We start from the raw sequence: 15429 nt of genomic DNA, 5'->3' as shown, positions 1-15429 counted from the left end.
TCTGTGCTTGGTTGGAAAATGTGCATGGTAAGAAGATAAAGACTCTTTTCAGTGATCGCGGGGGAGAATTCACTTCTCAGCAGTTTGAAGCTTTTCTGACTGAGAAAGGAATTCAACACGATTTGTCTAGTCCTCGCTCGCCATGGCAGAATGGACTTGCGGAACGGGCAAATCAGACATTGCTTCAAGGGTTAAAAACCTTGCTGCATGATGCCAATCTTCCAGAGAGTTATTGGGCCGAAGCTCTCTCGTGTTTTGTTTACAGTTACAATCGCAGGTTATCTTCAGCGATTGGTTGTACCCCCTATGAGAAGATGTTTGGCAAAAAGCCATACATCAAACACATGAAAATTTTTGGTTCTGACATGTGGGTTCACTCACCACAAAACTCCAAGTTAGACAAGCGTGGATTGCATGGTATCTTTCTAGGTTATCAGAAAGGGTCTTACAGAATAATGATGACTGACTCTAAGACAATTAAGCTCACGAGAAGTGTTGAGTACAATGCAAAGTGGGGGGAGAATGTGGGAATTTTCCAATGTTATCCTGATGACGGTGATGAGACTGAGGATAGTCAAAAGCAACCACAACAACCCACTGATGAAGGTTCTGAGTCTGAATCTGAAACTGAATCGGGTGATTCAGAGGATTTCAAGAGTGCGAAAGCCTCTATGCGACCCTCTGAAAGCTCTGATCAAGAATTGGAGGAACCATTGTTCACAATAGGTCGTTTTTCTCCTAAGAAGGAAGAGGAGAGTGTTGAAGACTTAAGGCTAATTCGCAGGTCACAGAGAGCCACAAAAGGCAAACCTCCAAAGAGATTTGCTGATGAGTTTGCTACGATAGCAGTAACAGCTGTTAAAAGCTCCAAGAAGGTATTTGAACCTTCAAGTTTCCAAGAAATCCAGGGTTTGGATTCAAAGGAAGCTGAGCCATGGTTAAATGCCATGAAGGCTGAGCTTGATTCCTTAGAAAGGAACAACACATGGGAACTAGTTCCAGTAGTTCCAGGAATGAAACTGCTTGGAAGCAAATGGGTCTTCAAAGCGAAGACAGATCAAAATGGCAAGATAGTCAGACACAAAGCCAGATTGGTAGCCAGAGGTTTTGCACAGGTACCAGGTGAAGACTATCACGAGACCTTCTCACCCACAGTGAGATATGAGAGCATTAGGCTTATGCTCAAGCTAGCTGCAGAGGAAAATCTACACATTAGTCACCATGATATTAATACAGCTTTTCTGTACGGATCTCTAGATGAATCACTTTATATGCTTCCACCTGATGGCGTACAGGTAAAACAGGGATTTGTTTGTGCTTTGAAGAAATCCCTTTATGGTCTCAAACAAAGTGCACGGTGTTGGCACACAAAACTCACTGAAGTATTGTTTTCTCTAGGTTTTCAACAAGGGAAAGCTGATCCATGTGTATTTGTCAAAGAGGAGGGGCAAAAGAAACTGTACTGTTTATTTTATGTTGATGATTTATTATTCTTTTGGAAAGATGTTGCAATGTACAATAACGCCCTAGCTCAACTGAAAGAGCACTTTGACATGAAAGATCTTGGTGAGGTAAACAACTACCTATCTCTGGAAATAGAGAAAGATCAAGATGGTAACATTCTAGTACACCAGTCACGGAAAATTACTGATGTGTTAAGCAAACTAAATCTGATGGATGTTAACCCTGTAGACACACCGATGACAACAGGTTATCAGGTAGATGACACTGAAGAAGCATTTTCTGACACTACACTCTACAGAAGTGTGCTAGGCAAGCTAAACTTCATTGCCAGATGTTCAAGACCAGACATTGCTGCTAGCTGTAATTTGCTAAGCAGGCAAGTCAACAATCCCAGTGTCAAGGATTGGAAAGCTCTGAAACGCATAGCGCGGTATTTGAAAGGCACTATGCATTACAGACTGAGATTTAACAATCAGAAGTCTGGTGGTCTTGAGATATTTGCAGATGCAAGTTTTGGAAGTGACACTACAGACAGGAAAAGTACGTCTGGAGTTTGCTACATGTACAATCAGGGTCTGTTTGATTGGTCATGCAAGAAGCAAACAACAGTTAGCTTAAGTACTTGTGAAGCTGAACTGAATGCACTGTCTTATTCACTTCAGGATTGTGAATGGTTAGTACAATTGTGCAAAGATATGAAAATTCCTGTCAAATGTCCAATCCAGGTTTACCAGGACAACAAAGCATGTTTGGCTTTGCTAAAGTCTGAAGGTTGTAAGCAAAGCACAAAGCACTTGCAATTAAAGTTGCAGCATGCTAGGGAATGTATTCAGAAGGGACTCGTAACGGTGTCCTATATGCCAGGTAATGAAATTCCTGCTGATGTATTGTCCAAGATTGTATCAAGGGATCAACACTGTACCTATGTGCAGAAGTTGGGTTTGTACTGATATTGTACGAACACGCTGCCCAGTGATGTTCACAGAAAGGGGGAGGATGTTGGTTTCTGCTTTCCTTCACTGTGCAGCGAAAGGGCTTGTCACGAGACAGGTGTTTACATTCCAGTCTGTACTGTTGGAGTTTCTCACGGGAAAGGGAGGCTGGATGTGACGTACACTGGTTTCCTGTTTTTCACTATGTGATTCTCTCCGAGCTGTCGAGGAGAGAGGATGCATTTTTTCTGCTCCGGCAGAGGCAAGATGTCTTTCTGTAATATACCAGCTTTGAACTGTAAATAAAGCAAAATAGAGTATGCAGCACGTACTCCTCATCCTTCCGCTGGGCACGAGACTCTGCTTTAAATCAACAGAGACTTTGGCATTCCAGAATATTGCTGAACTGCAACTCCCATAATCCCTGGCCATTCTGCATGCTTGCTAGGGAGTTGTGGTTCAGCAACCCCCCGCAGAGCCAAAAGTTCCCTACACCTGCTATATACTATTACCTGTTTCGGCAGATGGAGTGCTATCTAGAGAAAGCTGATCGTGCCACAGTGATACTCAATGACTTGTTTGCGTCCATGTTAGATTACTGTAATGTGGGGCTACCTTGGAAAACAGCCCAGAAACTGCAACAGATGCAGAAAGTGGCAGCAAGACACTCAGACCATGCAATATCTAATTTGCATCATATCCAGTCTGTTACTACAGCTGGTTTTGGCCTTTAAAAACCAGAAGGGTTTGGGATGACGTTATCAGAAGGAACACCTATGTGCGTTATGAGCCTTCTGAGGCTTTAACATCAGAGACCTTGTTCTCTGGCCTGCCAGTGGGAGGCTGTAGGTTAGGACATATGAGGGACAGGACTTTCTCGGTGGTGGCCCCACACCTTGGGAATTCCGCCCCTTCCACCCCAGCTATGTGTGACTGGCTGTGACTTGCGGCAGGGACAATTAATCGCTTCTGTTTCGTGTATTTTGCAATAGCTGTTTTCATGTCTTAGAGACTTGTGAGAGCAGTGTCCCTTGAAATGTGTATTAAAAATCTGCTGAGCAAATCATGCACGCACGTTTACCTGCGAGTTAAGTCCCATGGAACTCCTTCCAATTAAGAATTGCACTGTAAGGCCATGATCCTAATACACATTGACCTGGGGGTAAAAGGGATGCAAACTCAACCAGACTTATTTCTGGGTGCATCGTATTGCGGTGTCAACACGCCTTATTTCCAGTTCGGCAGGTATAAAAATCGCGCACCTAGCGCGATGCAGTTCCTTCAACAACATGAAGATGGCATGAGCGGGAGAGCTCTTCCTGTCGCATTTCTGCCTGCCGTGCAACTCGTTAAAAAGTCAAGCGGAGAAGGAGATTGGTGGGGAAACCAATCGCAAAATGGGCATCTCCGACATCAGCCAATGCGGCGGCAGGGAAGCACAGGCCCCGCCCCAGTGAGGGCGGAAGCGCCGCGCAGGCGTCAACCGTTGAGGTACGACCGGCCCCGTTCCTTCATCTGCCCGCAGCCAAGATGGCGCCAGGCCCGTGCTCTGCCGCGGGAACAGGGGGCGGGGCCAGCGGGCTTTTCGGCGGGAAGCGAACATGGCGGCGGTTGCCATGGAGGTGGCCGGGCCTGAGAAGCCTCTCCAAGAGGAGAAGCCGCGGGGAGGCGCCGCTGCCTCTTCCTCCGCAGTGAGCGGCACTTATGAATTGCCCTGGTGAGAAAGAGAAATGAGACCCCCCCAAAAAAGAGAGTTGCAGGAAGCCCCATAATGTGTAATAATGGCAGCTGGAGGGGAGCAGTATTGTCCGGGGCGGGGGAGTTCAAACAGAAGAACATAAAGCTTTTTAGAAGGATATTACCTGGGGGACATAAAGATTGATTGGAGGGAGTCAGGGACCATCGTTTGGGGGCTGTAAGGCTGGTTTTGGGGAGCATATATATTTAGCTCTTGGAGGGCATATATTTGGCATGCAAGTAGCTGGAGGGGTATTGTTTTGGGGTGGCCATAGTGTGTGGGTCAGGGAGCATAAAACTGGTTGGAGCAGCGTTGCTGAGAGGGGGTTAGAATTATAGGTTTTGGGGGGGCAGGTATAAAGTTCATAGAGTTGGAAGGAAGGGACCCCAGGATCATCTAGTCCAACCCCTTGCAGTGCAGGGATCTCAACTAAAGTTTTTGGTGTGCCCTGGCATGGGGTAACTTCTCCAAACTGCTTCACACATGAATGTGCACCCTGCTCAGAAATTGGGGGAGAGGGAGGAAGCTCCTTGTGAGATGGAGAAGGGATTTGTAGCGTTGTCAATGCGCATGGAGGCAAAGGAACGTGCTTGCGCTTTTGCAGGTGTATGCTTGCATGCCATGCTCGGAAGGCTTCCAGGAAAGCTATGGCATCCACCAGGCCATAGTCATTGCTATCCAAACAACTGATGCCCGTGCTTTAATTCATACTAAGCTGAAAGCATTTCCCCTTTTAAGAAATCTTCACTAAGCCTTCACTTTGAGACTTTCTCCTCAGTTGGGTTTGTTTTCTTCTGGTCTTTTATACGAGGGAGAGGCTTAATGTGTCTCATGAAATTTTTTGACACAGGGTTGAAAAATACAGACCTGTAAAGCTGTCTGAAATTGTTGGGAATGAAGACACCGTCAGCAGACTGGAGGTATGTAACAAAGACCCTACTTTTGAGTTTCTGTGAGTGAGCTTACTCAGGAGTGTAGTTTAAGTCTGTCTTTTAAATAAACCCCCCAAAGCCTACAGAGGTTTTGCTTCCTGCCCCCCCAACCTGCTGGGTGCTGGCAGACAAGGGAACACCCCTACTCTAGCAATTAAGTTGTTTAAGAACATAAGACTTGCTAGATCAGGCCAATGGCCCATCATTCATTACATATCCATTTTTATCTATTTCCCAGTTACCTAGTCATCCTCTTTTCTCTCTCTCCCTCCCCAGGTCTTTGCGAGGGAAGGAAATGTCCCAAATATTATTATCGCAGTGAGTATCGATCAGATCAATGGAATGCCTTCTTGCAGATCTTCCCAATTGAAGATTTAATCTCAAACCCGAGGAAGGCTTAAAAATAGAGTCATTATGGACTATCCAACATGGGTCACACCCAGAGTAGACTTATTGAAATTAATGGACATGGCTAACTTAGGCTCATTAATTGCAATAGGTTTACTCCGAATAGAAGTTAGTTGGGTGAAGGCCACTGGCAGTTACAAAAACAGCTGCAATGAAGACAGGGTTGGTGTTGCCGTCCTGGGCCATAATGTACTGTTGCAAAATGTGTGTGTGTGTGTATTATCCTGCCTTGCAATTCTGAGATCTTACAAGCCAGTTTACAACCAATCATGGTTTTGTGGCCTGGGTTCTGAGCATCTAAGAGTGGGGTGGGAGTTCTCTCTAAAGCAGCAGATAATCAGAATGCCCTCTGTGGACAGTATTGGACTACCTATCAGTATCTTGCATTCTGTTCTCATCTCTGATGGGAAACCCCCTGTATGCTTAGATTACCTGTTAATCATCATCATCATAAGATAATCTGTTGGTGCCCTTCTTTCTGCTGGAGGTGAAGCCTGTGATACCTAAGGGACAGTGGAAGATTATGGAATGCCCACCCTGGGGAGGCTAATAATTGTAATTTTATTATTTGTACCCTGTCCATCTGACTGGGTTGCCCCATCCACTCTGGGAGGCTTCCAACAGATTTAAGAACACAATAAAACTTCAGACATTAAAAACGTCCCTATACAGAGCTGCCTTCAGATGTCTTCCAAAAGTTGTATAGTTATTTATCTCCTTGACATCTGATAGGAGGCTGTTCCACAGGGCATGTTACTAATTTTTAGGTGCTCTGCATTGTATTTGCCTCTGTATTTTACACGTCAGGAGCATTTTTATACTCCACTGACCCTTATTAGCTGACTTCTTTTATTGTGATCTTTGTATTTTATTTTAAATGTGCAAACCAACCTGGGGACTTCTTTATATGAAAGGTGATGATATACAAATGTTTTAAATCTTGTAATTCCTAAAGGTCAGGTTGTTTTGAATATGTGTGTGTGAGAGAGAGAAAGAGAGAGAGAAAGAGTTGGCTAAATCTTTGGACAATCTTTCTTGTGTTGGAAGGGTCCTCCAGGAACTGGGAAAACCACCAGCATCCTCTGTCTGGCACGTGCCCTCCTGGGGCCTGCATTGAAAGAAGCTGTCCTGGAGCTGAATGCGTCAAATGACAGGCAAGTCCAAAAGGATTCCAGTGGGAATTGGGTCATGCCTGGCTTTGCCATGAAGCAACACAAAGTTGTTGGCAGATTCCAGAGGAAGTGCTGTCTCTGTGTCCTCAATCATCTCTGTGTGCTGTTGGTTTTGTTTTTGTTTTTTTAAGGCTCTGGTCCAGTGTGTATTTGTGTAATTCTGACATGATTTCCCCTCCTTCACCCTACACTGCTGCTTCCTCGAAGCCTTGCCCAAAGGTCTTTTGGATTTCTGAGTAAACCCCGCAGCAGGCTTTCGGGCCCTTGTCCACCTTGGCGGGCCTCCTTAGTTGAAAACAAATCTAAGGGTTGCGTCCACTGTTCCAGTTGTGCATGGACTTGTGCAACAGAACTTCTCTCTCCCCCCCCCCCAGTGCCCTCTTGATCTCTTTGGAGCCGTAGCTTTTCTGCACCAAAAACTGAAAGGAGATGGCATTTTTCTCATTTCTTTTTTTTAAGAAAATATTTTCTCCCCCATAAAACTTGCTGTCTGTGGCCCACAATTAAATAACAATTGGACCTTCTTCTTCCAGAGGCATTGATGTTGTGAGGAACAAAATCAAGATGTTTGCTCAGCAGAAGGTGACGCTTCCAAAAGGCCGGCATAAAATCATCATATTGGATGAAGCTGACAGGTACACGAATCTTTCTTCTAAACCAGGTGTGAGGAACCTTTGGCACTCAGATGTTGCTGAACTCTGACTCCCGTCAGCCTGAGCAGGCCTGACCAGCAGGTGTTGTATTTCGGCGGCATCTGGAGGGCCAAAGATTGCCCACAACTGTTCCAAACCTCTGCACCACATTTGACTCTCTTTGCCCAAGTTCTCTTGTGTTTCAAGGGCTGCCTGCCTCTCCGAGTCATGAGAAAGATCAACGCCTCTTATCTCACAGTGCTGAAATAACTTGAGAGAACCATGCTGCCTTTCCTCCCCTTCTCACACTGTTGTATTGCTTGGCACCAACTTGCACTCTGCTGAAGCATCACAACATATTCTAGTTGAGGTTTCATCCCTGTTCAAGAGGCATTGCGGGGAACAGTAGCAGCAAACAGCAGGCTCAAAGGGTTATTTACTTGTCATTATCTCACATCCCATATCCTAAGGGCAAGCTCATTCTCAGAGTGTTTATATGGCATGATCCGCACACAGGAGGGAGGTATCAGCAGGCTTGGGGAACCCCAGAGTTTCCAAAACGAGAGAGAGACCCTAACCAGGGGAAATCCCAAAACTTCTGGTGAGGTCTGAACATAGTAAGTGGCTTGAAATTCTGACTTACTGCCAGGGAACAGGCATTGTTTATGAGCTGGGTGTCTGGAGGAATGAAAGATTATACCATAGAAGAGAACAGGAAAAGATTTTAGGGGAAGCTCCTGTGTTGCATAAACAATTTGAATTTCATTGCTACAATCTCTGATAGATACTGTAGATAGAAACTGCAATTAATCCAGAATACAGTTGCCAGACTGGTGACTGGGAACAGCTGCCAAGACCATATAACACCAGTCCTGAAAGACCTACATTGGCTCCTAGTACATTTCGAAGCACAGTTCAAAGTGCTGGTGCTGACCTTTAAAGCCCTAAACAGCCTCGGGCCTCTTTACCTGAAGGAGCGTCCCCACCCCCACCATCCAGCCCAGACACTGAGATCCTGCTCTGAGGGCCTTCTGGTGGTTCCCTCCCTGCGAGAAGTGAAGTTACAGGGAATTAGGCAGAGGGCCTTCCCGGTAGTGGCACCCACCCTATGGAACACTCTACCATCAGATGTCAAAGAGCTAAACCATTACATAAGTTTCCGTACACATCTGAAGGTGTATCAGGAACTTTTTTATGTCTGATGTTTCGCTGTGTTTTGTTATAATCTAATGGAAGCTGTCCAGAGTGGCTAGGAAAACCCAGTCAGATGGGCGGGGTTCAAGTAATCTATTATTATCACCATTATTATTATTAATTACAAAACTGACACATTTTGGCAAGCTTTCGTGACTTAAATTATCTTACGTTTCTCCCCACATCCCCAACTAGCATGACAGATGGAGCCCAGCAAGCCCTGAGACGGACGATGGAAATTTATTCCAAAACAACTCGCTTTGCTCTTGCTTGCAATGCTTCCGATAAAATCATAGGTAAGAGCTTTCAGCCACTTGGGGTAGGTGGCATAGATCTCTTTCAGTAGTTCACACCACAGGCTGCCTCCCCTCTTTTGTTCAGCTCTTCATAGTGTAGAAGCTAAGACAGAATCAGGAAGTTAGTTCACAGCTCACCTTGGGTGTGAACTCACTCAGATACCTTAGGCAAACCACACACACTCTCTGCCTTGGCCCTCTTAACCTGCTATATGTGCATAATCATGTTGACCTGATCTGCGGATAGGGCTGGGAATTCGTCTTCATAAGTGCAGTGGCGGAGGACGGCGGGTGCGGGCCACCCAGGTGTCATCACAGAGGGGGGTGACAAAATGACAATAATAATTATTATTATTAATAATAATATTAATAATAATAATAATTGGGCTCACGAAACTTTTTAGTTCAGTCAACAAACATAACAAAATACGGCTGGCACTGGGCGCCACACGGCGGGGACCGGCAATTACCGCGGGGCCTGCAGTGTGCCCGAACCACGCGTCTCTCCTGGGAGTGACATGGTGGCTTGGGCACCTGCAGGCTCCCCGCTGCCTGAAACAGGAGCGTGGGACTTGCATCTGCCCTCCACCTCTCCCTCAAACGGCCTACAGCTGAGGGGGAGGCGACGGAGAGGCTCCACGCAGTGTGTCCCACCCCTATGGGAGGCTTACCCTGCCCCCGGCTGCAGGACGCATGCGCCGCACCCGACACCTGAGCGGCTAGTTACGCCGCTGCACAAGTGCCACTGTGACCAGTGGTTCCCGCAAAGCCTTTTCCCATGCACTTTGATCTCAGGCCATGTGGGCAAAAGAAAACAGGTCATCCAACAGCATTGTGATGTCAGGTGATCGACAGGTGGCTGGCTGCATCCCACCTGTTAAACTTGACCTGCCTGGGTAGGCAGGTAAGGATGGAGCCTCCTGGCCAGATTCTGTTCCCTACCACTGGTGTGGGTGAACCTGCAGTCTGGTTGTTTTAAGGAAGTTTCCTAGGCTCCCGAAAGGCAGGATCTCACCTGTCCTTTCTCCCTCTGTCTGTCCCCCACCAGAACCCATCCAGTCTCGCTGTGCGGTGCTCCGCTACACCAAGCTGACGGACGCTCAAATCCTTGCCAGGCTGATGAAAATTGTCGAGAAGGAGAACGTGCAATATACAGACGATGGGCTAGAAGCCATTATCTTCACGGCCCAGGGGGACATGAGGCAGGTGAGCAAGGAATCGAAACCATCCTTCCACAGCTTTTCTGTTTCATGTTATTAACTAAGCAGTGTGGCTTTGCAGCTGTCAGTTTCCGTGGCCCCACGGTTCGAGGAAACCAAGCTCTGGCCGTAGCCGGGGGGAGCAGACATTCTGCAGAGAGCTTGTGGTCTCCGCTGCAGACAGGGTAGTGCAGCTGGGCTTGCGATGTTGCCAAAACCACAGAGAGAACTCCGTGTTACCAAAAAGCAACTGATCTAAACCTCTGTGACTTTTATGTCAGCCCCACTCTAAAGTGGGGGGGGGTGCAATGGGGAACTCCAAGCCTCAGAATCCAAACTGCAGAGGTCCTTCCCAGGCCACACCCCCTGATGACACACGAGCTGCTGCACCCCACAAGTGGCTTCCTGAGCTTCTGCATTTTCCCTGCCTGTCATCCTTTGGCATCTCTTGGAGGGTGAGGAAAACGAGAGACCAGAGGCAGGCTGGCAGACAGGGAAGTTCAGTGAGCCAGTCGTGGAGTGCAGCAACCCTTGCTAGCTCCCTTGTCAGCCCACTCTCTTCTATCATTGGCAGCTTGCTGCATTTCCATGCACACAGAGTGGAAGCCAAGCCCTGTGTGTGCGCATGTGAGTGCACACACACACACACTTTGGCCCCACCTACCACCAGTATGTGGACCCTGGCTGCTTCTGCTAAGGACTGGGACTTCAATGTTCCGTGAGCAATGGATGGCTCTTGCACAGGGTCACAACTTCAATCCAGCTATCCCATTCTGATTAGCAAATGGAGCATGGGTGGAACTTGCAGCCAAATCTTTGCAGAAAGATCCAAAAGGCATTGCTGGCCAAAAACCCATGCTATAAAGAAGGGGAATCCATCAGGCCAACCCTCACATGAGCAGAGAGCTGGTGTATTGTGAAAAAAAGAAAAAGTCTGCTTGGCTTGACCCTGCACACAACTGCAGTTTGCTTTCAGGAGAGCCAAACTTTATATACTTCAGGAACACACCAGCCTTTCGTTCTGCCAGACAAAGAGTACTGAATAACTTGGAAGATCTCCATCACTTAAGTTCATTTTTTAAAAACTCTCTTTTTGAAACAGGCACTGAACAACTTGCAGTCTACACATTCTGGATTTGGCTTTGTCAACAGTGAGAACGTGTTCAAGGTCAGCAAAAGCTTTTTCTCCTTCTCTCTTTAGCCTGACCAGATGCAAAGGAGAGTCTGTGGGGCTCCTGTATTTTTCAGGACCTGCATAGAAGAGAGGACAGGGTGTAGGTGGTCCTGTGGCTTTTCCAGGGCCAGAGGGACTTGTGCAGTTCAGAAGCTTGCTTGGAATGCCTTCTTGTCCGGTTGGTTTATTCTCAAGTCATTGAATATCTCCGTTGGCTAGCTGGATTCTTCTTTCCACAGGTGTGTGATGAGCCCCACCCTTTGCTGGTGAAGGAGATGATTGGCCACTGCATCAGCGCCAATATTGATGAAGCATACAAGGTGAGTTCAAGGGAAGCGTTCAAGCTCTTGCCACCCCACCCTATGGATATATCATATTCTGGGCAGCCATGACACAGAGCCAGTCGAGAGAGCAGTAGTCATGGATTGAGATTCTGCCTCTACTTCTGTTTTTGCACATTTGCTGATTATATTGCTTTTAATCTATATCATCAAACTGCTGCTAAGAGCTGAGGATAAAAAATATGTTAGCGATATGTATTTTTTTAAAAACTTGACTCGTACTCCTTCCTGTTCCAGATCCTGTCCCACTTGTGGAGGCTTGGCTATTCTGCTGAAGACATCATCGGTAACATATTCAGAGTGTGTAAAACCTACCAGATGGCCGAGTATTTGAAGCTGGAGTTCATCAAGGTTGGTTCTGCCGCTGTAAGCTATAGCATTGAGATGTCCAGCCATGTGATTGAGGGAGGAATCTGCTTAGCACTTGCATGTTCGTGGCTCAATTTCTGCACACGACATTATGGAAGGTGTGAGCATAGTGGACAAAGAAGGCTTTCTCCCTCGTTTATAACACTGGAGAACTTGCAGACATCCTGTGAAGCTTTGGAACATTGGAAGATTTAGTATAGACCTGTGTTTCCTGCTCTCCAGCTGTTTCTGGACTACAACTCCCATAATTCCTAGCTAGCAAGACCAGTGGCCAGGGATGATGGGAACTGTAGTCCAAAACAGCTGGAGACCCAAGTTTGGGAAACGCTGGTATAGACAAAAGAAAGTACTTCATGCAGCACATAGTTAAATGATGGGATTTTCTGCTACCTAGAGGCAGTGGAGGACAGCACCTTGGGTGGCTTTAAAAGACAAATTCATGGAAGATAAGGCTGCCAGGATGCCTCTGAATACCAGATAATAGGAATTGCAGGTGGGGAGAGTGCTGCTGACCTCGGGTCCCGATTGTGGGTTTCCCACAGGCATCTGGGTGGCCACCTTGAGAACAGGCTGCTGGTCGAGATGGACCATTGGCTTGAACCAGCAGGCTCGTCTCACGTTCTTATCTGGGATAGCCTCATCACACATGCACATGCAGAGACTTGCTTCTCTAAGTCTGTCCCCACAGCAGACCATGCAGATACTCAGTGCAATCCTCTCTGAAATAAGTGGAATGAACGTCTCAGATTTATATCACAAACAGTAAATTGGGCAGCTTGACCGAGATGCTCTTACAGTGGTGCCTCGCAAGACGATTCTCTTCGTCTAGCGGTTTTTTCGTCTTGCGAAGCAAGCCCATTGGCGGATTAGCGCTATTAGCGGCTTTTAGCGGCTTATCGGATCAGCTGATAAGCGGATTAGCGGCTTAGAAAGGGGGGGGAGGGGAAAAAACCCACAGGAACTCGCAATACATTTTCGTCTTGCGAAGCAAGCCCATAGGAGATTCGTTTTGCGAAGCACCTCCAAAACGGAAAACTCTTTCGTCTAGCGAGTTTTCCGTCTTGCGAGGCATTCGTCTTGCGGGGCACCACTGTATTTGGCATCACTTAGTGCAGAGATACAAAAGTTAATTAGGAAACCGAAACTGCCTCCCTCCCCTCCCAGCTTCCGAGATGTCCACAGGCATTTCCTTACACTCTTGTAAGATCTTTCCACCAGGAGGGCTAAAAGCCTTTTTTATTTTTCCCTTAATGAATGTGGAGGTTCTCAGGAAGCTGTGTCCTTTTCCAGCTGCAAAAAAGGCCCTTGATCTTGAGGTCTTGGTTTAAGGATATGTGTGAGCCCCTGTTGCTCTTTCAACCATAGTTCCTTGCATGTGTCTCAGAGTTCTGCGTTTTCTCTCAGCAGAGAAAAAAAGGTAGACTAGCTGGATCTTAAATGTCTTTTTGTATGGTTAGGAAATCGGCTATACGCACATGAAGATAGCGGAAGGAGTCAACTCGCTCTTACAGATGGCAGGACTGCTAGCCCGGCTTTGTCAGAAGACAGCGGTTCCTACAGCGAGCTGAAGCCATGGATGAGAGATGGACCTTGTGAGGAGGGAAAACTGCAAGTGAACCAACCTGTTTGTATAAGAGGTGTGGGCATTTGGAGTTGCACTTGGTGATTTGGATAGTTGTCAAAAATGTTTGTGTGAACACATGTGAGTTGTAGGGATTATTTTTTTTTAACCACTTCAGACCGAAATAAAGTTTGATATAAAGCTGAAGACCTCTCATTTCACTGTATTGATAAGATTACCACAATCAGTAAAAGCAGATGCCTTTTAAAAATTTCCCTCAGCTGTACAGTGGTACCTCAGGTTACATACGCTTCAGGTTACAGATGCTTCAGGTTACAGACTCCGCTAACCCAGAAATAGTACCTCGGGTTAAGAACTTTGCTTCAGGATGAGAACAGAAATCATGCGGCAGCATTGTGGTGGCAGTGGGAGGCCCCATTAGCTAAAGTGGTGCTTCAGGTTAAGAACAGTTTCAGGTTAAGAATGGACCTCTGGAACGAATTAAGTACGTAACCAGAGGTACCACTGTACTGCTCAGATCTATGGCTGAAGGGTGGTATACAAGTATAATAATGATATCTTCTTCTTTGGTGATCACTCATAGCCGAATAAGATTGTCTTCCATGAACACAGTGACTGTGGAGGCTGATGATGATACCGTTTTTAAGGACCTGGGTAGCACATCTATCTTCTCATGAAGGATGTTTGCTCAGTTAACCTTCTACATCAGGGTTTCCCAAACTTGGGTCTCTGGCTGTTTTTAGACTACAATTCCCGTCATCCCTGATCCACTGGTCCTGCTAGCTAGGGATGATGGGAGTTGTAGTCCAAAAACAGCCAGAGACCCAAGTTTGGGAAACACTGTACATAATGCCCTTTTTAAAAAGCACTCAGTGCAGTTGAAGCATCTGCTGATCTTTAGTAGTTGGAGGAATATCTTAACATCGCTCCTGGGAACAGATGTAGACCTGGTGACATAATCCTTTTGTTGTTGTTGTTTTAAATACCCCAAGCAATTTGATATTGTCAGCAAACTTGACTGCTGCTTCGCTGGTCACATCCGGATCATGGAGAACAGGATACAGCTATCCGTTAATTAGGTGATACCACAGTGAAATCAGATGCCCCAAAGGAACATTTTTCCTTTGTTGGAACAGTTTGACCCATGCCTGCAGAGGGAAGATCCTTCTGCATTGAATACAATACAGTGGTTAAATAGGGGGAAATTGCATGGCAGTCAAGCTCATTGACTCAGAGGTCCCCCATCTTTGTCTGCTCTGGACCATTCATAGACAAGTTAAAAAACACAGGTCCCAATGGGAATCATCAGTTGACACCACTTCCTACAACCGTCCATTGGGAGAACAGCTTCTATCTTCATCTTGTTGGTTAACTAGCTTACTGAGCCATAAGAAGACCTGTCTTTTTACCCTATAACTGCTGAACGTGCACTTTGTAGACCACAGGGGCCTGGGAAAAGATATAGACCACACGAAGCTGAAGTATCTTTCTTTTACAAGAGATCCACCCACTCGTTCTTCTGCTAAACAATAAATGTTGAACTTGCCTTGCAAGCTAAAACAAACGCAGCTAGAATTAACTCACCGGAGGAAAGCGAAGATGTTTTCACGGGGCGAACTACAGAACTGTGCTACCAGTCTGTGCAGAAACAACACTCAGAATAATTATTTTTTATCCCCACTTGAAGAACTAGGGCCCGAAACTGTATTTTCACCAATCAGAAGCTAATGGTTGTCCATGCCTTGTATTGGCCGAGGGAATAAAGATGTATCGGGATTTGTTGCTAGGTGTTTGATGGCAGAAGGGCAATAATTTCACTTCCAATTATTCAACCATTGCAGCGCCCACATAAGGCTCCCCCACTCTGGGGGGCTTTCAAAATTACACCGTAAACAGCACTGCTCTGGAATAACCTCAACTTCCCAGATGTTGTTGGGACACATTCCCCACCCCAGCAGAACGGTTAAATCTCTTGTTGTGAATTATACACGGGTCG

At 46.4% G+C, this 15429-nt stretch overlaps 1 protein-coding gene across 1 annotated transcript; it reads left to right on the top strand.

Moving 5' to 3' along the window:
* Positions 1-3954: 3954 nt before the first annotated feature.
* On the top strand, positions 3955-13619 carry RFC2 (replication factor C subunit 2). The gene is made up of 11 exons (XM_083480301.1): positions 3955-4113; positions 4985-5054; positions 5343-5384; positions 6522-6628; positions 7180-7281; positions 8668-8768; positions 9817-9974; positions 11070-11135; positions 11381-11461; positions 11720-11833; positions 13309-13619. The coding sequence occupies exons 1-11, from the start codon at positions 3998-4000 to the stop codon at positions 13417-13419; spliced, it is 1068 nt and encodes a 355-aa protein (XP_083336427.1). The 5' UTR covers positions 3955-3997; the 3' UTR covers positions 13420-13619.
* Positions 13620-15429: the final 1810 nt, after the last annotated feature.

Source organism: Podarcis liolepis, assembly GCF_965112155.1.
Source record: "Podarcis liolepis genome assembly, chromosome: 16".
Classification (NCBI taxonomy): domain Eukaryota; kingdom Metazoa; phylum Chordata; class Lepidosauria; order Squamata; family Lacertidae; genus Podarcis; species Podarcis liolepis.
The sequence above is the reverse complement of the archived record's forward strand: the minus strand, read 5'-3'. Positions and strand labels throughout refer to the sequence as shown.